The sequence below is a fragment of the Stenella coeruleoalba genome (assembly GCF_951394435.1).
Source record: "Stenella coeruleoalba genome assembly, chromosome: 14".
In the NCBI taxonomy this organism is placed as follows: Eukaryota; Metazoa; Chordata; class Mammalia; order Artiodactyla; family Delphinidae; genus Stenella; species Stenella coeruleoalba.
The window spans coordinates 52,152,176-52,176,886 of NC_137160.1; the positions used below are offsets into that span (position 1 = coordinate 52,152,176).

Here is a 24,711-nt window from a genome sequence, read left to right on the forward strand (position 1 = left end):
TATGTGAGAACTTTTGTGTAATCATGTATAATTCTGTTGCATTCATACCAGCTAAAGTAAGTAACTGGTATATATACTTTTTGTTTTTATTTTGGAGAGAGGGTTAAAATGCATATTAGGTAGTTATCAGTGGGCTTAACACTATTATGCCCTTTTCCCATGCACATGCTTCCCCATTTTATATTTGTACAGTCAATTCTTACATGTTTTTTCCCCTCAATTTCAAGCATAATTAAAGTGAATGACTATTTTAGTAAAAAAAAAACAATTAAATCAGCATTTATATATTGATGTTATCAAGTGATTCATTCTGTCGGTTCCTCAACATATTTGCGTTGACTTATATACTTGTTCTCTGCAATTAAGATGAGATCATCATATTGGTACAACTGGAGGAATAATAAATGGTGGCAATGTGTCTTTCTAGTGAGTGTTATTACAAAATAAAAATCACTGCTATAACCATATACACATACACACATACATTATGAATATATTATGTATATAATATGTATATATGATTAAGCTGTTTGTTACTTTTTATCAAGTCTGCATTAGGTTTTGATGTGATCTTTCATAACACAAAGACTTAAGAGTTCTACATGTTATATTAAGAAAAACTCATGCTGAATAATTGAGACTTTACATTCATATCCTAATTGAAAATTTGACCTCTTTTTAGGAAGGTATGGTACGATGTGATACAGCAGTTGGGACACCTGATTATATTTCCCCTGAAGTATTAAAATCTCAAGGTGGTGATGGTTATTATGGACGAGAATGTGACTGGTGGTCAGTTGGGGTATTTTTATATGAAATGCTTGTAGGTGAGTAAAGGAGGATTTTATGTACCTCTAACATAGTTGTTCATCTCCAAACTTAGACTTGGCTTCTTCTAATAAAATATTACATTAAGCAGTGTTGATTTTGTTTGTAGGAAACAAACTGATCCAAACCTACTGTGTCAGTTTTGACAAGCTATTCAGAGACTTAGAGAAACTTGATGTGTTACTTCTTTTTATGTATTTGGTGTATATTTTTAGTTTATGCATAGTTAATTATCTTTAAACAGTAACATTGACTCTTTTCCTTTGAAACTGATTTCTTTCAATGTATCTTAATTTGCTTTTGTTTTCCCTGTCAATTTATCAGGTGATACACCATTTTATGCAGATTCTCTGGTTGGAACTTACAGTAAGATTATGAACCATAAAAATTCACTTACCTTCCCTGATGATAATGACATATCAAAAGAAGCAAAAAATCTTATTTGTGCCTTCCTTACTGACAGGTAAATAATTTTAACATGGGACACTTATTCCAAGGAAATTTTCATTTTGCTGCTCAGTTTTTAAGGTCTATATCTGAACTCCTATATTTGAACTATTGGAATAAAACCTACCATTCCCCAAGTCGTTCATGACAGTGAAACCTGATATAATTTTTCTGATTTTTCTGGATGGCTTTTCTGGATCTCAACTCACTTACCTTACCTAAGAAATTGGGATAGTAATAGATTCTTTGCTGATGACTAGACAAGATGATTATTTTTTTCATTGTTAACATTTTTAACTTAGTTAAGTATAAAGATGGTAGTATATTTTATTGAGTCTGATTTTTTTTTTTTTTTCCTTTTGGCCATGCTGTGCGGCTTGTGGGATCTTAGTTCCCCGACCAGGGATTGAACTTGGGCCCTGGCAGTGAAAGCACCGAGTCCTAACCACTGGACTGCCAGGGAATTCCCTGAGTTTTTTTTTTTTAACATGTTAAAATCTCTAAAATTAGAGTGCATCTTAAAATCAATGGCATGTAGTAATTTAACTGGGACATTTTTTTCCTGGTGATAGAAAAATGATGATGCATCTTCCAGCTGATGCCATTTAAGATAACACTGTATTGCATAATCGAAATTTGTGAAGAGACAACATTTAAATGTTCTTGCGTCCGATCAAAAAAAGAAAAGTAAATATTTGATTGATGTGTTAATTAGCTTGTCGTGGGACTCCTTTCATAGTGTGTATGTATGAATATCAAATTGTAACATTGTAAACTAAATATCTTAAAATTTTATTTGCCAGTTATACCTCAGTAAAGCTGGGAAAAAGATTTAATTATATATGCTTTTTGAAATGAAGTAGTGCAAAACTATAAAAAAAGTATGTAGTATTTTCTACCTCCTTCCTTCATTGACATAGTCTTCCAGTTTCAACAAGCGTTTTTTATAAATGTAAATGCACATAAGTGTTTTAGAAACAAAAATGGCATATTATGTATATACCCTTGTGGTTTACTTTTAAAATTTAAACAGGAACCAGATGGCTTACTAAGATTACATTTAGGATTTAAGGTTGTATATTGTTAATTTAAATAGTAGAGAGGCTTTAAATTTAAATATGTTTCAATTTTGGATTCACTTTAATTAAAATTAACTTATCCTCCTTCAGTATGTCCCTTACAGCCTGAAACATATAGTTTTTGAAATTTTTACATTTTAATATAAGCACTGTATAAATATATTATAATATAAAAACTATGCTAGAGGTATAGAAATGACCAAGATACACAGCCACTGTTCTCCACTACCTCAGAGTCCTTTGGGGGAAACAGACAGGCAAATGAGGTATTTATTGTACAGAGAGGTAAGTACTCTTAAGTATCGTGTGCCATAGAACCATGGAGAGTTTCCCTAAGCCAGTCTGAGAGAGTCAGTGAAAGCTTCTTTAAAAGTGTCTCATTATATCTAAAGTAGTTTATCTTATTTTTTTTATGGTATCACAATTTTTATTTTTTTAATTTTTTTAATATCTTTATTGAAGTATAATTGCTTTACAATGGTGTGTTAGTTTCTGCTTTATAACAACGTGAATCAGCTATACATATATCCCCATATCTCCTCCGTCTTGCGTCTTCTCCCATCCTCCCTATCCCACCCCCCCTCTAGATGGTCACAAAGCACCAAGCTGATCTTCCTGTGCTATGCAGCTGCTTCCCACTAGCTATCTATTTTACATTTGGTAGTGTATATATATCCATGCCATTCTCTCACTTTGTCCCAGCTTACCCTTTCCCCGCCCAGTGTCCTCAAGTCCATTCTCTATGTCTGCGTTTTTATTCCTGTCCTGCCCCTAGGTTCTTCAGAACCATTTTTTTTTTTTTTTAGATTCCGTATATATGTGTTAGCATATGATATTTGTTTTTCTCTTTCTGACTTAACTTCACTCTGTATGATAGACTCTAGGTCCATCCACCTCACTACAAATAACTCAATTTTGTTTCTTTTTATGGCTGAGTAATATTCCATTGTATATATGTGCCACATCTTCTTTATCCATTCATCTGTCAGCGGACAATTAGGTTGCTTCCATGTCCTGTCTATTGTAAATAGAGCTGCAATGAACATTGTGGTACATGACTCTTTTTGTATTATGGTTTTCTCAGGGTATATGCCCAGTAGTGGGATTGTTGGGTCATATGGTAGTTCTATTTTTAGTTTTCTAAGGAACCTCTATACTGTTCTCCATAGTGGCTGTATCAGGTTACATTCCCACCAACAGTGCAAGAGGGTTCCCTTGTCTTCATACACTCTCCAGCATTTATTGTTTGTAGACTTTTTGATGATGGCCATTCTGACTGGTGTGAGGTGATACCTCATTGTAGTTTCGATTTGCATTTCTCTAGTGATTAGTGATGTTGAGCATCCTTTCATGTGTTTGTTGGCAGTCTGTATACCTTCTTTGGAGAAATGTCTATTTAGGTCTTCTGCCTATTTTTGGATTGGGTTGATTTTTTTTTTTTTTTTTGATATTGAGCTGCATGAGCTGCCTGTATATTTTGGAGATTAATCCTTTGTCAGTGGCTTTGTTTACAAATATTTTCTCCCATTCTGAGGGTTGTCTTTTCATCTTGTTTATGTTTTCTTTTACTGTGCAAAAGCTTTAAAATTTCACTAGGTCCCATTTGTTTATTTTTGTTTTTATTTCCATTTCTCTAGGTGGTGGGTCAAAAAGGATCTTGCTGTGATTTATGTCATAGAGTGTTCTGCCTATGTTTTCCTCTAAGAGTTTTATAGTGTCTGGCCTTATACTTAGGTCTTTAATCCATTTTGAGTTTATTGTTGTGTATGGTGTTAGGGAGTGTTCTAATTTCATTCTTTTACATGGAGCTGTCCAGTTTTCCCAGCACCACCTATTGAAGAGGCTGTCTTTTCTCCATTGTATATTCTTTCATCCTTTATGAAAAATAAGGTGACCATATGTGCGTGGGGTTATCTCTGGGCTTTCTATCCTGTTCCATTGATCTGTATTTCTGTTTTTGTGCCAGTACCATACTGTCTTGATTACTGTAGCTTTGTAGTTTAGTCTGAAGTCCAGGAGCCTGATTCCTCCAGCTCTGTTTTTCTTTCTCAAGATTGCTTTGGCTGTTTGGGGTCTTTTGTGTTTCCATACAAATTGTGAAATTTTTTGTTCTGGTTCTGTGAAAAATGCCATTGATAGTTTGATAGGGCTTGCAATGAATCTGTAGATTGCTTTGGGTAGTATAGTCATTTTTACAGTGTTGATTCTTCCAATCCAAGAACATGGTATATCTCTCCATCTGTTTGTATCATCTTTAATTTCTTTCATCAGTGTCTTATAGTTTTCTGCATACAGTTCTTTTGTCTCCTTAGGTAGGTTTATTCCTAGGTATTTTGTTCTTTTTGTTGCAATGGTAAATGGGAGTGTTTCCTTAATTTCTCTTTCAGAATTTTCATCATTAGTGTATAGGAATGCATTAATGTGCATTAATTAAAGCATTCTGCATTAATTTTGTATCTTGCTACTTTACCAAATTCATTGATTAGTTCTACTAGTTTTCTGGTAGTATCTTTAGGATTCTCTGTGTATAGTATCATGTCATCCGCAAACAGTGACAGTTTTACTTTTTCTTTTCTGATTTAGATTCCTTTTATTTCTTTTCCTTCTCTGATTGCCGTGGCTAGGACTTCCAAAACTATGTTGAATAATAGTGGTGAGAGTGGGCAACCTTGTCTTGTTCCTGATCTAGTGGAAATGGTTTCAGTTTTCACCATGGAGAATGATGTTGGCTGTGGGTTTGTTATATATGGCCTTTATTATGTTGAGGTAAGTTCCCTCTACGCCTACTTTCTGCAGGGTTTTTTTATCATAAATGGGTATTGAATTTTGTCAAAAGTTTTTTCTGCATCTATTGAGATGATCATATGGTTTTTCTCCTTCAATTTGTAAATAGGTTTATCACATTGACTGGTTTGTGTATGTTGAAGAATCCTTGCATTCCTGGGATAAAACCCACTTGATCATGGTTTATGATCTTTTAATGTGCTGTTGGATTCTGTTTGCTAGTATTTTGTTGAGCATTTTTGCATCTATGTTCATCAGTGATATTGGCCAGTAGTTTTCTTTTTTTGTGACATCTTTGTCTGGTTTTGGTATCAGGGTGATGGTTTAGGAGTGTTCCTCCCTTTGCTATATTTTGGCAGAGTTTGAGAAGGATAGGTGTTAGCTCTTCTCTAAATGTTTGATAGAATTCGCCTGTGAAGCCATTTTGTCCTGGGCTTTTGTTTGTTGGAAGATTTTTAATCACAGTTTCAATTTTCAGTGCTTGTGATCGGTCTGTTTATATTTTCTATTTCTTCCTGGTTCAGCTTCGGAAGGTTGTGCTAAGAAGGTTTTCTAAGAATTTGTCCATTTCTTCCAGGTTTTCCATTTTATTGGCATATAGTTGCTTGTAGTAATTTCTCATGATCCTTTGGATTTCTGCAGTGTCAGTTGTTACTTCTCCTTTTTCATATCTAATTCTATTAATTTGAGTCTTCTCCCTTTTTTTCTTAATGAGTCTGGCTAATGGTTTATCAATTTTGTATATCTTCTCAAAGAACCTGCTTTTAGTTTTATTGATCTTTGCTATCGTTTCCTTCATTTCTTTTTCATTTATTTCTGATCTGATCTTTATGATTTCTTTCCTTCTGCTAACTTTGGGGTTTTCTTGTTCTTCTTTTTCTAATTGCTTTAGGTGTAAGGTTAGGTTGTTTATTTGAGATGTTTTTTGTTTCTTGAGGTAGGATTGTATTGCTAGAAACTTCCCTCTTAGAACTGCTTTTGCTGCATCCCATAGGTTTTGGGTCGTTGTGTTTTCATTGTCATTTGTTTTTAGGTATTTTTTGATTTCCTCTTTGATTAAAGCAGTTTATCTTTCAACTCATGAAAAGAATTTGGATTTTTGTTGTTTATAAGTACTCTACAAAAACAAAAGGTGCCAAGTTCCCCTTTGCAACTCAGCTAACAGCACATTTTAAAATACTTTTTTTCTATGCCTATTGAAGAGGCCAAGGATCAGTAGCTTGTCCCATTAAAACTCTCAGTTTTGTTGTAGGGTCAAGAATTAGTTGTCATTGGTTTTTGTTGGTCAGAAATATTTAGTAGAGAATAAAATGGAAATTTTATATTTAAAACATCTTTTGGAGTTTTTGTTAGCTCCTGGTGTGAAGTTGTTAGTTCAAAACATGTATTAACTTTACCAGTATTAAAAAACCTATGAAGAAAATTAATTATGCTAATGAAGCAAGGTGATGGATATTTGTTGTCAGTAGAAAAGCCATGGGATATCAATAAATCTGTACTTTGTGTGTATTTGTTCTTTAGAAAAAATTCTTTAATACTCTCAGTCTTCAACTTATTTTTTATGTAAGCTCATAATTATGCTGACAATATAATTTCAAGGTGACATAAAATCGTATCTAACATCCTGCACAGATTTAGCATTATGCCCACAAATAAATATGAACAGGTTATAGTATCAATAAAATATCTTAAATGATTAATGACTTTTCTCCTTCTCTTTCTATTCAGAGAGGTGAGATTAGGGCGGAATGGTGTAGAAGAAATCAAACGACATCTCTTCTTCAAAAATGATCAGTGGGCTTGGGAAACACTCCGAGACAGTAAGTTATTTTCTCTTGCACATTACAGTACTATTTGAAAGTAGTTGTGGTAAATAGTCTGTTGGAACTGCCTTCCTAACATATGTATATATCTGATGAAAATCCAGAGTATACAAATACTGTATAACTATTGTCCTAACCTAGTTAAAGAGAGAATATTTGATAATATTAGGAAAATTATACTGCTCCTTCTCTGATGTCCCATTCAATATATCAAGATGAAGTATTACGTACATGTAATGGAGTTGGGCTCAGCAGGCATAATGTGATATTTGATCTTTGTTGAATTGCTGTCTGTTTAGACTTTAGTATCTCTTTGTAGAGGAAGTCAATAATTAAGAGGTAATATTTCTTGTGAAAAAAAAGTTATTCTCTTGTTCTTACTAAAACCTAAAATATAAGGAGGTTCTATCGCAGTTTAATTTGTGTGAGGATATAAGAAATTATGGTATGCTTGATTCCATCAGACTTGCAGCTTGAAATCCAGAAATAAAAAATTGTAGTGTGCAAAAAGTTAATTTTCAGTCAGTTTAGAATATTCCCTATTTTAAAAAGAGTTAAAATTACGATGATTCGCAGAAAACTTTGCTTAACGTAGCTGAATCAAAGTCATAATGGCACCAAAGGTTCCCACCATCTTTGTGTATTTGGGAGGCCATTTCCCTTGCTGAAGTCTCAGGAATTGTTTCCCTTTTCACTTAGCAGAGAAAGGATAGTGTATACCAGCCCCTAACTTCCTGCTGTAGCAACAGCAATGATCATAATAAAATGAACTCAGCTGTTTTAGAAACAGATACAAATTAGGTATTCCTCTTAAGATCTGCCTATCTAGTTGAGATTGCATGAGATGATTCCTTCAGGGGAGAAAAATCTTTCTAATTTTGAAGAAATAGATCATGTAGCTTTGCCTATATTAGTGAAGTATCCTTGTTAAATATTTTAAAAGAAACTATTATATGACCTTCAGGTACAGTACATACATTCTACTAAGCTATAAAATTGACTAAGAAGGGAAAAGGGGAAATAAGAAATTCTGGAAATTAAGAAATTACACTGCTACAGAGAATGTCACTGAATGACCTGCTATCTGGAGAAGCTACAGGAGCAGGCTCACCGTGGGAGAATTTATTAACAGTTAGGTATACACTGGAAAATAAGAAACTTCCTCTTCCTCATAAGTAAATGTGACATGATTATTGTCTTCACATTTCAAGAGAAACTGTTGCAAGACAGAGATGAGTAGAGTGAGATGATGAATGTTTGCATTGAAAAATTATGTTTTTATTCGAGTTATGCTTTTAGTAAAGTTTCAGAAGGCTGAAAACATACAGATATGATTGTAAATTGAGGAAAATTTAAAAGAGGACTGAAGAAAATACCGAGTATCTTTTCTGTCGCTGCTTTTTTCAGAGTAAAGCAATGCATAAACAACTACAGAATAACCATACGATAAATCATTCTAAAAAAGTAGGGAAGACATGTGTATTGAAAATTGATATTAATTAGGAGAGGAGGCAACCTAGTCAGCAAACATTATTGAACACCTACTATATATTGAGCAATACTCTATTTCAGACATTAGGAAAACAAACCAGCAAAAGTTCTTTACCTTGTGGAGCTCATAGTCTAGTGGAACTGTGGTATCCAAATCAGTGGCATTTTTGATATTGTTATACCTCCTTGATATAACTGTTTATGTTTATGGAAAAAGTAAGTAAAATGAATTAAGTCATTAATTTAAGTCAAATGAACTTTATATTTAAAGAATTTCTATAAATAGGTAGTTTTATTAGTAGTATTGTTATTTCTGTATCTTTTTAAGATCTATATTGTTATCTATGGTTTTGCTGCAGTCTGCTTAGAGTTAACGTACTTAAAATTTCGAGAGCTTTTTCTAATCCTGATAGCTCCTATTTTGTGCTTACTGTAAAAAAAGAAAGAAAAATCAAAGTCTGTAGAACTTATTGTTCTCTTCTTCCCTTTCCCTCTTCCTACCCTTCTTTACTTCCCACCCCTAAAATACCAAGAATACTTTTATTCTGAACTGACCTCTCTGACCTGCCAAGTTTTAAAAAATTATGTAACAGTTATAATTCTTTTTAATTTTTTTTGCCTCTTCAGTTTTCTTTGGCAAAATTTCTTACTGTTTTGCAAATAATAGTTCTTTTGGTAGTTTTACCACTTATATGTCTGCAAGTTATAATGGCAGTCTTCACCATCATCTGTTCCTTGGCTGTGGGGGAGCAGGGTACAAAATAGCTTGATTTTTTTGGCAGAATTTCCATGAGCTTCCTGATCTTATTTACTCTTAATTTAGAGACACAAAGTATTAAGATTGTAAAATTACTTTTTCCATGCATTTGGGATAGAATTAAAGAAATGATAGGTGATTAAAGATAAAAGAAATGAAAAGACCTAAATAGCTTGCTAGAGGTCATACTGCTAGCAAATGACAATGTCAGGACTCAGGTTAAGTCTGTTTGACTCTAGCATCTTTGATCTCGTGAAATACCATGTATCATTTAAAGATTTCCACTATTCAGTATTATACAGACTAGAAACGTAGGGAATTGACACTTGTTGGCAGTTAAATTTTAGGAAAAACAAAATGATAACAATTATTACATATAATAACATTATTAATAATACTGTGTTAAATATAATATGTGGTTACTTGTAAAACACTTTGCCATTCATGATCTCACTTCAGCTAAGATATTACCATTACTTAATCCACCTTTAGCTGATGGGTGACACTTAAGATGGTAACAGTGGTAACTGTCAGATCATGTGGTGAGTTTTCAGTTTAGTTAAAAACAAACACAATTAATTATATGCACATATATACTAGTTTGGGTTCTGTGGTTCAACTGAGTCTGGTGTCCTCTCTTAGAACTTTACATTCTCATGAGAGAGATCATCAGTGTAGGCTTCATAGATAAAGAATTTAGGAGCTAGCCAGTTTTAGGGGCTTAGGAGTTTAGACTTCCTCAGCATTATATTGGGTTCTTTTTTAACAAATAAACTTTAAGAAAGATTATCTCTTTATTTTCAAGGATCTATATCATAAAATTTACCATTTTAATCATTTTTAAGTGCACAGTTCAGTAGCATTAAGCACCTTCAGATTGCTGTGTAATCACACCACCATCCATCTCCAGAAGTTTTTCATCACCCCAAATTAAATCTCTGTAACACATTGAACCATAAGTCTCCATTCTCCCCTTACCCCAACCCCCCAGTAACCACTATTCTACTTTTTTTCTCTATGAATTTGACTGTTCTGGCTACCTCAAATAAGTAGATTCACACAATCTTTGTCTTTTTGAGATTGACATTTCACTTAGCATGTCTTCAAGGTTCATCCATGTCATAGTATGCATCAGAATTTCATTCCATTTTAAGGCTGAATAATATTCCATGTATGTATATACCACTTTTTTTTTTTAATCCATTCATCTATTGACTGGTACTCAGAATGCTTGTCCTTTTAGCTATTGTGAGTAATGCTTCTCTGGTCATTGATATACAGATGTCTGTTGGAGTCATTGCTTTCCATTCTTTTGAGTTAGTTTTTGTATATAGTGTAAGATAAGAGTCCAATTTCATTCTTTTGCATGTAGTTATCCAGTTTTCCCAGCACCATTTGTTGAAAAGACTGTCCTTTTTTCCTTAAATGGTCTTGGTACCCTTGTCAAAAAACATTTGACCATATAAATACAAGGGTTTATCTCTGAACTCTCTATTGTATTCCATTGATCTATATATGTCTGTCTTTATGCTACTGTTTTGATTGTGGTAGCTTTGTAGTAGGCTTTGAAATAAGAAAGTGTGACTTTTCTAACTTTGTTCTTCTTTTTCAAGATTGTTTTGTTTACAGGCATACCTCACTTTATTGTGCTTTTACAGATATAGCAGTTATTTGTAAATTTAAGGTTTATGGCAACCCTGTGTGGTCATATGATGGTCAGCATTTTTTAGCAATAAAATTAAGGTCTTAATTTTAAATTAAGGTTTTAATTTTAATATTTTAAAAAACATAATGCTATTGCACACTTAATAGGCTACAGTATAGTGTTAACATTTTTACACACTGGGAAGCCAAAAAATTTGTGTGACTTGCTTTATTGCTCTAATTTCTTTTTTGCTGTGGTCTGGAACTGAACTCACAATATCTCCGATTTATGCCTGTATTTGGGATCCCTTGAGATTCCATATGAACTTTAGAATGGGTTTTTCCATTCCTACAAAAAAGGACAGTGGAATTTTTGTAACAATTATGTTGAACGTGTTTCCAGTTTGGCTGCCTTTTATTTTATTTTCTTGCCTATTTGCTCTGATTATAACTTCCAGTACATAGTTGAATAGCAGTAGTGAAACTGGGCATTGTTCCTTGTCTTGTTCCTGATCATGGGGGAAGGCTTTCAGTCTTTCCCCATTGTATATGATGTTGGCTATGGGTTTTTCATTAATGCCCTTTATTATGTTGAGGAAGTTCTCTTCTGTGCCTTGTTGACTGATTGTTTTTATCATGAAAGGGTGTTGGATTTTGTAAAACGCCATTTCTGTGTTATTTGAAATGATCATGTGGGGTTTTTTCCTTCGTTCTATTGATGTGATGTATTACACTGATTGACTTTCATGCGGTGAGCCACCCTGGAATATATCCCATTTGATCATAGTTTATAACCCTTTTAATATGCTGCTGCATTCAGTTTGCTAGTATTTTGTTGAAGATTTTTGCATCTGGGGATATTGGTTTGTGTTTTTTTTTTTTTCTTGTGGTGTCTTGGTTGGCTTTGGTGTCAGAGTAATTCTGGCCTCATGGGATGAATTAGGAAATGTTTTATCCTCTTCTGTTTTTTGGAAGATTGTGAGGATTGGCATTAATTCTTCTTTATATGTTTGGTAGAATTCGATTGTGAAATCATCTTGTTTTGGACTTTTTTCTTTGTTGGAACATTTTTTATTACTGATTAAATCTCTTACTGTAGGTTTATTCAAATTTTCTTTTTCAAATAAGTTTTGATAGTTTGTGTGTTTCTAGGAATTTGTCATTTCATCTAGGTTATCTAATATGTTGGTATACAATTGTTCATAGTTTTTAGTTTTATCCTTTTTATTTGTAGAAGGTTGGTAGTTATGTCCCCACTTTCATTTCTGATTTTAGTTATTCCTGTGTCTTCTCTTTTTTTCTTGGTTTAGTAAGATTTGCCAGTTTGATTGATCTTTTTAAAGAACAAATTATTTGTTAATATTCACTATTTATTTTCTATTATATATTTTGCTTACCTGAATTTTAATCTTTATTATTTCTTTCCTTCCTCTTGCTTTGGGCTTGGTTTGCTTTTCTTTTTCTAGTTTCTTAGGGTGTCAGTCTGGGTTGTTGAATTGACATCTTTCTTTTTTAATAATATAGGCATTTACAACTAAATTTTTCCCCTAAGTACTGCTTTCACTGAATCCCATGAGTTTTGGTATGTTGTTTTCATTTTCTTTCATCTCAGAGCATTTTCTCTAGTCTCTTTTTTGATTTCTTCTGTGACTCATTGTTTAAGAGAACAGTGTTTAATTTTCCACATACTTGTGAAACTTCTAATTTTCCTTCTATTATTGACTTCTTGTTTCATTCCATTGTGGTTGGAGAAAATACTTTGCAGAATTTCCGTCTCTTTAAATGTATTAAGTTGTCTTTTGAACTAGCATATAGTCTGTCCTGGAGAAGTCCCATGTGCACTTGAGAAAAATGTGTATTCTGCTGTTGGTCTTGGATTGTGCTTAGTATATCTGTTACATCTGTTTGGTTTATGGTGTTATTCTAGTCCTCTATTTTCTTATTCATCTTCTGTTTAGATTTTTTGTCCACTATTGAAAGTGGATTATTGAGGACTCTATTAGAACTGTTTCTTTTATGTCATATATATATATATATATATTTGGAGCTGTGTTGTTGTATGCATATATGTTTATCATTGTTGTATCTTCTTGATGAATTGACTGACCCTTTTATCAATATCATCAGTATGCAATGTCTTCACATTCACACTGGTCAGAATGGCTGTTGTCAAAAAAGTCTACAAATAAATGCTGGAGAGGGTATGGAGAAAAAGGAACGCTCCTACACTGTTGATGGGAATGTAAATTGGGGCAGCCACTATGAAGAACAGTATGGAGGTTCCTTAAAAAACTAAAAATAGAGCTACCATATGATCTCAGCAATTCCACTACTGGGCATATATCCAGGGAAAACTCTAATTCAAAAAGATACATGCACCTCAGTGTTCATTGTAGCACTATTTACAGTAGCCAAGGCATGGAAGCAACCTAAGTGTCCATTAGCAGATGAATGGATAAAGAAGATGTGGTGTATATATACAATGGAATATTACTCAGCCATAAAAAAGAATGAAACAATGCCTTTTGCAGCAACATGGATAGACCTAGAGATTATCATACTAAATGAAGTAAGCCAAAGACAAATATATGATATTGCTTATATGTAGAATCTAAAAGTTAAAAATGATACAAATGAACACATATACAAAACAGAAATAAATCCACAGACATAGAAAACAAACTTATGGTTACCAAAGGGTAAAGATGGGGGAGGGATAAATTAGGAGTTTGCGATTAACATATATACACTACTGTATATAAAATAGATAACCAACAAGGACCTACTGTATAGCACAGGGAACTATATACTCAATATTTTGTAATAACCTATAATAAAAAAGAATCTGAAAAAGAATATATATATATAAAAATAACTGAATTACTTTGCTGTACACCTGAAACTAATACAACATTGTAAGTCAACTATACTTCAGTAAAATATATGTATACAATGTCTTTATTTTAACCATTTTTGACTTAAAGTCTGTTTTGTCTGGTGTTAGTATAGCTACCTCAGCTCGTTTATCTGTAGAATATCTTTTTCCATCCTTTTCTTTTAACCTGTTTATGTCTGTGGATCTAACGTGAGTCTCTGTACAGCACATATAACTGGATCAATTTTTCCAATCTCTACCTTTTAATCAGTGAGCTTAATTCATTTAAATGTAAAGTGAATACAGAAAGACTTCTGTCATTGTCCAATTTGTTTTCTGTGTCTTATTTTTTCTTTTTGTTCCTCAATTCTTATATTATTGCCTTCTTTTGTTTAATAGATTACCTTTTCTGGTTGACTGTTTTGATTCCCCCTTCATTTCTTTTTTTGCATATTATTTAGTCATCTTCTTATAGTGACTACTCTGGCCATTGCATTTAACACCCTAACTTGATACAATCTAGGTTGAACTGATACAGTTTACTGTCAGTAGCAATAAAAACTGCTCCTATGCAAATCCATTCTCTCCCTTTAGTGTTATTGTCACAAATTACATCTTTATATATTGTGTGCTTATTAACATAGATTTATAATTGTTTTGTGCATTTGTCTTTTAAATCATATGTGGGGAGGAGTAGAGTTACAAAACAAAATTACAATAAAGTTGGGTTTTACATTTACCTATGTAGTTATCTTTACCGGTGTTCTTTATTTCTTCATAAGGCTTCAAGATAGTGTCTAGTATCCTTTCATTTCAACCTGGAAGACTCCCTTTAAAAACATTTCTTATAGGACAGGTGTACTAGTAGCAAACTCTCAGCTTTTCTTTACTTGGAGATCTCTTAATTTCTTCTTCATTTTTGAAGAATAATTTTGCCAGTTATAGAATTCTTAGTTGAGAGTTGTTTTCTTTCAGCACTTTATTACTATCATTTTTTTGGCTGCGTTGCACATTGTGCAGGATCCTAGTTCCCCAACCAGGGATTGAACCCATGCCCCCTTCAATGGAAGCATGAAACCTTAACCACTGGACTGCCAGGGAATTCCCTCAGCACTTTAAATGTCATTCCACTACATTCTGGCCTTAAAGGTTTCTGCTTAGAAATTGGCTGTTAATCTTATTGAGGATCCATTGTATGTGATGAGTTGCTTCTCTGTTGTTGCTTTCAATATTCTCTCTGTCTTTGTCTTTTGAAAGTTTATTATAATGTGTCCTGGTGTGAATCTGAGTTCTTACTTGGAGTTCATTGAGCTTCTTGGATGTATAGATATATATATTCCATTAAATTCGGTCATTTTCAGCAATTCTTTCTTTAAATATTCTTTCTGCCCCTTTCTATCCTTTCCTGGGACTCCTGTAATGTATATATTGGTCTACTTTATGGTGTCCCAGAAGCCCCTTAGGTTCCATTCACTTCTTTCTGTTCCTCATACTTGATAATTTCAGTTGTCCTATCTTTGAGTTCGCCGGTTCTTCAGCCTGCTCAAATCTGTTGTTGAACCTCTCTAGCACATTTTTAGTTTCAGCTTTTGTACGTTTCAGTGCCAGAATTTACATTTGGTTCTTTTTTCTGTCTTTTTATTAATATATTCTATTTGTTAAGGTATCATACTCCTGGTTTCCTTTAGTTCTTTGTCCTTGGTTTCCTTTAGCTGTTTGAGCACGTTTAAGACATTTAAAGTCTTTGTTTTGTAAAACCAATGTCTGGGTTTCCCCAGTAAGGTTTTCTGTTGTTTTCTTTATTCCCTGTAAGTGGGCCATACTTTTCCTGTTTTGTTTTTTTTTACATACTTTGTAATTTTTTGTTGTGAACTGGACATATTGAACACCAATGTTGTAACTCTGGAAATCAGAATTCCCTCCTTGTAGAGTTTGCAAGCAACAGCTTATTGTGGGCTCCAGTCATCCGTTTGTTTAGTGACTTTTTGGAACTATTCTTATGAAGTCTGTATTCCTTGTGTGTGTTCATTTAAGTCCCCTTTCCATTATCTTAGCAGTCAGCCAGTGACAAATATCTCCTTAAATGCCACAATTTAGCACCCTCTTTCTTCATTGAACGTTTCCTTGCTTGTTGTAAGTTTTTTCTTAGATTTCAGAGTTCCAAAAATGTTGTTCCTGATAGTTTTGTGAGCTTAATGGTTAGTTACTTCAATGGAAGGGCAGCTTCTTAGAGCTCCCTCTTCTGCCATTTTTGGTGACATCAGTTGGATTCTTTTTTATGGAACATGATTCCTATATTACCAGTTATTTATTGAAAGGTAAATTTTTTATAAATGGAACACTGTATATATTGATGGTAATTCAGTAAAGCTAAATTTATCCTTCTTTATTTATTAGTTCTGGCATGATTATATGGTATTATGTAAAGCCTAAACATCTTAATTTAGAAGCAGAAATAATTACTTTTATAATTCTCCCAGGATTTCCCATACTTGCATCCCATACTTGTCTCATTTTAAAACTACTCTGAGGTGGTATGTCATCTATAAAAAGACTAGGTCCATCTGAAACAGCAAGAGAAAATGCACCAAAACTTGCTCTGCTTCCTTTTAAAATCTATCTTATATGATAATTTTAAAGCAGGATTTCTCAGCCTCAACACTAGACCAGAGAAATCTTTCTCGTATTTGTTGTCCTGAACATTGTAGGATGTTTAGCAGTATCCCTGGTCTCTACCCACCAGATGTCAGTAGCATCCCTCCCACAGTTATGACAACAAAAAAATGTACCCAGACATTTCTGACATATTCAGACATTGCTGAATATCCCCGAGGGGCCAAAACTGTCCCTGATTGAGAACCACTGTTTTAAGGTAAAATTTGTGCCAAGACCATGTACTTCACAAGGAGCGACAACCCTTTTTTCCCCTCATTTTACAAATTAGTCAATTAAGATCAGGAAGCTAGAATCATCTAGTTGGACAGTTCTCTTGGCCATTAAGGAAAGAAAATGGTGGAAAAGCTCTTTTCTCATTCGCTGTTAGTACTACAGCTTCTTTTGGTTAAATGTGTTGTTTCATTCCCAAATTTATCTGATAGTTCATTGTATCTGAGATGCACAATAGTTATTTCTTGCCTGGAATACCCAGATGATTCAATAGAACCGTGATTCCTTTATATAGGAAATTAAGATTGTAAAATAAGGTCAGTTAGTTTTTGTTTGTTTACTCTTCTTTATCTTTTTCTCTAAAGGAACATGAGATGATTGTATCAAAAATAATTATTGAATATTTTGATGATAAAATTTCAGTGATGTTTTATTATACTCCTGTATCTTTAAAAAACTTTTTTCCTGAAATTTATTTTTAGGTGTACTTTCTATAGTGTATTTGAGCTCCAAAAGAAGATATTAGTAGTACTAGTTTCATATGGTATTTTCTTCTGTGTCATGAAGATTTGCATTGCCACATACAGTTTTATGTTATTAAGTATGTGTGGTTCTTGCTCCCAATCAAGTTTAAAACTCTTGAAGATTCTGTGTTAAGGTTTTATATCCCTGCTCTCTTTTCCCAATAGCCATTTCATAAATAGTTCACTGAGTTGTCCCTTAATCACTTAATTTAGGGAAGGCAACTAGTCTGAAAATATAATTCAAAATACTTTGCTCTAATTCAGTATTTTATAATAACCTATAATGGAAAGGAATCTGAAAAAAACAAAAATACACGTCTATATACATATATATATGTATACACATACATATAACCGAATCACTTAGCTATACACCTGAAACTAACACAGTATTGTAAATCAACTTCAATTAAAAACAATACTTTGCTCTTACAGAGATATTGAGTCGGGGGGAGGGGAATACTGATCATCTAGATTTTAGATGAGTAAAAATATTTCAGTAACAAATTATTATACCCAGGACCACTAAGAGATAACTTTGATTTCTAGTCTGCTGTAGAACAGATTAACGAGCAAAATACTGCATTTGAAACTAATCAACTTTGAGTGCGATTTGTCATGCTGTAGTTTCTGAAAAGTCTTTTCTGTAGTTCTAACTGCTTTTGCACGTCTTATACTACAATGTATTTTAAAACCTTAATAATACTTGACTTATAATATTCAAATTAAACTGGAGATATAGATGATAATTATAGGTGACTCTGAAGATAATTGGTTCACGAATTACATAATTAATGATCAATACCTGTTGATTAATAATCCTAATAAAGCTTACTGAAATAGGGTTCAACCCATTTGGAATTTGTGAGTCACAAGTTATTTGTATGTAGGAAGTCATTAGTAGTTGGTACAGAATCATTGCTTCAATTTTGTTTCTGTTTTTAGCTGTAGCGCCAGTTGTACCTGATTTAAGTAGTGACATTGACACAAGTAACTTTGATGACTTGGAAGAAGATAAAGGAGATGAAGAAACATTCCCTATACCTAAAGCTTTTGTTGGCAATCAACTACCCTTTGTAGGATTTACGTATTATAGCAATCGTAGGTAAGTATGCTACCCATTGATATTTGGGGTAGGTACTGACTTTGTTGTAGTCATGTTATTTTCTTAGGGATATCTACAAATCACTTTAAGAACATTTAAAGTAGATTTGGGCTTCCCTGGTGGTGCAGTGGTTGAGAGTCCGCCTGCTGATGCAGGGGACATGGGTTCGTGCCCCAGTCCGGGAAGATCCCACATGCCACGGAGCGGCTGGGCCCGTGAACCATGGCCGCTGAGCCTGTGCGTCCGGAGCCTGTGCTCCGCAACGGGAGAGGCCACAACAGTGAGAGGCCTGCGTACTGCAAAAAATAAATAAATAAATAAATAAATAATAAAGTAGATTTAATGGTATATAAAGAGATATATTAATATGCCACTTTTCAACAGTGCATTAGATTTCTAATTTCATATTTAATATCTTTCAGACTCATCCATGCTCAGGGTATTGTTTTTCAGAAATTCTTTGCTGAATGCTACCCTATATATCTTCAAGTTACAACAATTAATAGGTCAAGAGATTCTCTTAATACTGATATTTTGGTTAATCGTGTTATCCGAAGAGTTCTGGTTTTATAATACATTTTGGAACAACATACAGTTTTCTAGCATTATCATCACTATATTGATGTTACGAAAGGCCTATAATTTTCAGTTCTTCAAAAATTAAGTGATTCCTCCCTAAAACTACTAAATGAATTATGTTTTATATCATGTAAGGCCTTGTGACCTTGGGCAAATAACTTTCATCTTTTTTATGCCTCCATTTCCTCAAAAATAGGGATGACGGGGATAATAATAACAATATGTGTCTCAGGGTTGTTATAAGGGTTAAGTAAGTCAAAACACAGTAAAACACTTAGAACAATGCTTTGCATGGAGTAAGCACTCAATGTTAGTTACTTTTATCATTAGTATGAGCTAATATTAGTTTTAGTCTTTTCTAATGGACTTCAGATACAAGTTAAACATTTAACATTATTTTCATATGCTGGGCATTCATTCATTCATTCAACAGACATGTTTGACAACCTACTCTTTGTCAGGTATATACTAAGCACCAAGGTGCAGGGAGAAGGATTAATAAGATATAATTATCTTCTTTTGAGATGCTCATATCCTAGTGAGGAAATGGATAAGTTGTACAATGTAGGTTGGCAAGTACTACACGACAGAACTCTAAACAAAATACCATACCAATATATAAAAGTGAACTATATGCACCATTAACTGGGTGTGTTAAATCTACTTGATAAATTTATTTTAAAATATGTATCTCTAATCAAATTATACTCCATTAGAATGGTATTAGATATTTGAATTGCTTGCAGTAATGATTAAATTTGAGGTTATTATAACTAACCTTTTAAAGTGAAGCATCTTGTTATTTTAGTCAAAACTTTTTATGAGGGTAATTCAGTTCAAGCTTAGAAAACAGGAATTCAATTTAGTCTTGCTTTATGAAATTTCTCCAATAATCCAACTGTAAGACAATAATTTTGTTCTTTAGATGTTAGAATACTTTTGTTGTATCACCAAGTAGGTAGTACTTGAGTTTTGACCCCTAGAAAAGAGCAATATTTTAATCCTTCTTCCCTCCCTAATACTCCATGAGTATTACATTGGAGCTTTTTTTTTTTTTTTTTTTTTTTTTTTTTTTTTGCGGTACGCGGGCCTCTCACTGTTGTGGCCTCTCCCGTTGCGGAGCACAGGCTCCGGACACGCAGGCTCAGCGGCCATGGCTCACGGGCCCAGCCGCTCCGCGGCATGTGGGATCTTCCCGGACCGGGGCATGAACCCGTGTCCCCTGCATCGGCAGGTGGACTCTCAACCACTGCGCCACCAGGGAAGCCCCAGAGCTATTTTATATTGAAATACACAGAGAACCTTCAAAGTGGTGTGTTTGCTGCAGCATCCTTTCTTTTTTTTTTCTTCTTTTTAAAAAAATTATATATATATATTTTTAATTTTTAAACATTTTTTTATTTTGGCTGCACTGGGTCTTAGTTGCAGCATGCGGGATCTTCATTGTGGCATGCAGGCTTCTTAGTTGCGGCATGCGAATTCTTAGTTGCAACATGCATGTGGTATCTAGTTCCCTGACCAGGGATCAAACCCCGGCCCCCTGCATTGGGAGCACGGAGTCTTACCCACTGGACCACCAGGGAAGTCCCTAAATTTTATATTTTTATCAATTATTCTCTGGCTTGGTTTCTGAAACACTCAAGGTGTTGATATAAACACCCCCCAGTGTTTCTGGATTTTCTGTAATAGAGTTCAGCAGTTAATTACTTTTTCTGCACAAAAGTAATTAATTTCTCTGCACAAAGGTATTCTTGAATTAAATAAGCATTATATATATATATATATTCTTTGTACTATTTATCCATTGTAATACACTAGATTATGTTCCGTGAGTTCTCCTTGTATTCATGTGTTTCATATCCCAAACTAATTTCTGAATTTCTTAAAAGTAGAAATTGTAGTCTGTTCTTAAATATCACCACCTTATTGAGTAATATAGTGTTTAGTCATTGTTTCTTACATGTTTGGTTGGAGGTATGGTTGCTCTTAATAAAGAAAGAATCAGCAAAATATTAATTACCCTTACTGTAATATGTAAGTATAATTTTGAATTGCATGAAATTAAAAACTTCTGAAATTCTTACTTCTGAAATCCAAACATACAAGAACAGAGATCTTTACTGTTGACGTATAGCTGAGTTATAAACATTTTAAAAACAGCCTTAAAATTTTAGCTATATTCCTAATAATCTAACACCTCTTTCATAAAAAGTTTACCTAAATGACCAGATTCTATATGAAAGCAACAATATAATATGAAAAAGAACCTTGAAAGGAAAAAAAAGATAAGAAGTGGAAGAATGAATGGACGTGTACATTGGTATCCTTACATTTCCATGACTGTATTCAGAGAACTTTATGTTACTAACCTTGCAGAAGGCTAAACATAAACTTTACTTATATAGCATATTATATTTAGAAGATAAATCAGAGATCAAATAGTCTGATCTATCTAATTCAGATTCTACTGGTGTTGCTGTATGCTTTTATTTATATCACATAATGCAGAATCTCACACTGAATTTCTGAGGCACTTTATAGTCAATGGAATTAAATTGCACTATACCTAGGAGTTGTCATTTGTTATATGACCTTTTCTCTACAAACCTGCTACATAGCCCTTGTTATTGTCTCCTGAATATTTGATTCTGTGGTTGATCTGAATAATTTTCCAAGAGAAACATGGGAAATGACATATTTTCCTGCTGTTTCTTTTAGAGCACTGCTATATATATGTTCATGGTACTTAAAGGACACTTGATTATCTTCTGTTTTTCACTATGAATTAATTATTTCTAGTGTGTTAACAACTGCCCCATAACAGCTGTGAAGTATACTGTAGCTATTTGATCTCTTTTTGAGGGAGCTCTACTGGTTAACCAAGGTGGTAACTGTAGTGGTGATGTAGATGTAGTAATAGTGGTAGTCATAGAATGGTAAAGGAAGTAGCAGAAGTATCTTACCTTTACCTAACATTTTTGATTGTGTAGAAAAAATTTTTATATGATCTGTTTATATCTGTTTGGTAATCTGATAAGATGTCTAAAGAAGACCTCTGAAGATCACTAATATCTTGTATTTGTATGTAATTCTAACTTTATATTGAATTTAACAAACTCTGCAAGGCTTAGAGTCACAGAAGATTAGCAGGACATCTTCAGAACTTTGGTTCTGTTATTTCAACCACTTACACAAAAACTCTTAACTTTTTTGCCCAGAAAAGCAATATCATTCTTTGTGGCCATGCCGCGCAGCTTACGGGACCTCAGTTCCCCGACCAGGGATTGAACCTGGGCCACGGCAGTGAAAGCGCTGAATCCTACCCACTGGACTGCCAGGGCACTCCCCGGCAATATCATTCTTGACTGAAGGATAATTGGGGGCAGTGGGGAGGAATTGTGCACATGTCTGTAGAAGTCAACAATTCTTTATTCCTGATTCTAAATCCAAAAGCTCTAAAAACTAAAAGTTTTTTAGTGATTTGTTTGGTGGCAAAACCTGCCATAACCTGCTCTCATGGCCAAAAACCTAATCTGAACTAAGTTGAGACTATTTTATGGTTTTTATTTATTCTCTTTGGTATGAATATTCATATATTTTGCTGCAGGAATATTAAGGTATATGATTACAGAGTGCTGCTTCAGACCTAACTGGGGGTTTTATTTAATATATGTATCATTTCTGTGTTATGTTTCTAAAATAAAGAATTAAGAACCTGCACTCAATTTTTAAAAGCAGAGCAAGTACAAAAGATAGGCATATAGTATTTGTTACTGGTTGTTACTAGATATTAAAGAGTTTTTTGTTTTCTTTTAAAAACTATTTTCTTCCTAGATACTTATCTTCAGCAAATCCTAATGAAAACAGAACTAGCTCTAATGTGGATAAAAGCTTGGTAGGTATTTTCTTATTGTTATTATTTTAAAAGTTGTTTTGTGGATAATGTATTTTGTATGCATGATACTAAGTAAATATGCATTGCTTCAGAAAATGTAGTTAGTGATTTTAAATTTTTATAGCACTTTTTATCTACTGTTTCCTCTCTTGTTTGATTTCTTACCTGAATATCAAATGGGATATTATATGTGGAGGCAGTTAGTAAACTATACATTGCTACACAGATTGACAGAGGTGGTCTTTTTAGTCTTTGGAATTAGGAATTTATGATAAATCAGTGTATCAGTAAGAGTCTTGACAGGGAAACAGATGGCACATTCAAAAGATTTAAATGAGAGTTTTTGTGTGTGTGTGTGCTAAAATTTACATAACACAAAATTTACCATTTTACCATTTTTATGTGTACGGTTCAATGACATTAAGCACCCTCACGTTGTTGTCCAGTCATCACCACCATCATCTCCAGAACTTTTTCTTCATGCCAGACTAAAATTTTGTGCCCATTAAAGTCTGCATTCCACTCTCCCTTCAACCCCTATTAACTATTATCCTTACTTTCTGTCTCTATGAATTTGACTATTCTAGGTACCTCATGTAAGTGAAATCATACAGTATTTGACTTTTTGTGATTGGCTTATTTTTCTTAATGTCCTTAAGGCTCAGGTATGTTGTAGCATGTATCAGAATTTCATGCCTTTTTAAGGCTTAATATATTCTGTTATATGCATATACCACATTTTGTTTATTTATTAAATGAAGAGAGTTTAATGAAGGGACTATTAATGGTGCTATGCATAGGATCAAGGGGAGCAATAAATAAAGAGAGCTAAAGCAGCCATTGATTGACAGCAGTGGGAAGCCATTTCCCTTAGTCTGAAGGGACAAGGAGAGACAAATCTTGTTACCACAGCTCAGAGAGAATGCGTAGAATCATGAAAGAGGAGCATAGAACATAGAGCACTGCCAGAGCCATGGTAAGGCAAGAAGAGTGTGAGGAGAACGGATATTTCATTTCTCCCAACTGATTTTCGGCTGGTGTCTCCTGAATGCTGAAACGAAGCTTAAAATCATAGGACAGCAGAGCCCAGTCAATGCACTCTGTAAATTTGAAGGCAGAGAAGGTCAGAGGATGGGTCTTCAAGGCTGGAAGGGAGAGGTGGCAAATGGAGAATAACTAGTACAGTGAGCATCTTCTAATTTGACCACTGAAAAGTGAATTCCTGTACGAAGTGAGTATTAGAGACATGAGTTCTTTTTATTGTTAGAACAGCTCATGTTCATGAGACAGAGGATTAAAATATTTTCTGTTAGCTTACATTGAGAAGGTCCTTTTGGGTTAACCAGGACTTTTCTTAAATATACCAGAAATAATTATCTGGCCATCCTCAGAGCATTCTTTGAGCTCTTTGTGTGCTATAGCCTCCATATTTGTAACTGAGATGAGGTGTAGGCAGCAATCATTTTTAAAAGCTGACAGAATTCTTCTTTCTCCTTCATATATTTACTCTTAAATGTGAGAGAACATATGGTGGGAAGGGAAAGTGAGAAAAAGGGGAATGAACTATGCGAGTACTGGTTAGCTGTTATGGCCATTTTTCTCTTTTAAATTCTCATCCCATTAGAGCTATTTGCCAAAAAATATAGCTAATAGGGGCTCAAAAATCTTCAAAATTAAAGCACATTTGACCTGGAGATGGTGACAATAAGGAGCTGCCATAACCCCGCTCTGACTGTATTACTTACCTGTAAGTTTAGAGCTACATTAGGAATTAAAAAATAATTCAGTGGAATCCTGTTTTCTTTGGGCTGATCTTGTTCAATGGTGACTGCCATAAGTTTCTGTCAGTGGCTTTTATCTTTTACTCTGGTTAAGATCACAGGGGAAGAAGAAAACGCTTGTGTGCCTACTATTTCTGTTAACCTAGAACTAAGTACAAAAATCAACTAATTTAATTTTCAACTCTTCCCTGAAAGCCTTCTAGCAGAGATGCT

The 24,711-nt window shown here is 33.8% G+C and overlaps 1 protein-coding gene across 2 annotated transcripts in view; it reads left to right on the forward strand.

Moving 5' to 3' along the window:
* The window catches only part of ROCK1 (Rho associated coiled-coil containing protein kinase 1), a 147,420-nt gene that overhangs the window by 65,853 nt on the left and 56,856 nt on the right, over positions 1-24,711 (forward strand). For both annotated transcript variants that reach the window (XM_079941935.1, XM_079941936.1), the window contains exons 7-11: positions 683-827; positions 1,153-1,291; positions 6,867-6,958; positions 18,084-18,243; positions 22,657-22,717. In XM_079941935.1, the coding sequence (XP_079798061.1) occupies positions 683-827; positions 1,153-1,291; positions 6,867-6,958; positions 18,084-18,243; positions 22,657-22,717 (597 nt within the window). The remainder of the gene's footprint in view (positions 1-682; positions 828-1,152; positions 1,292-6,866; positions 6,959-18,083; positions 18,244-22,656; positions 22,718-24,711) is intronic.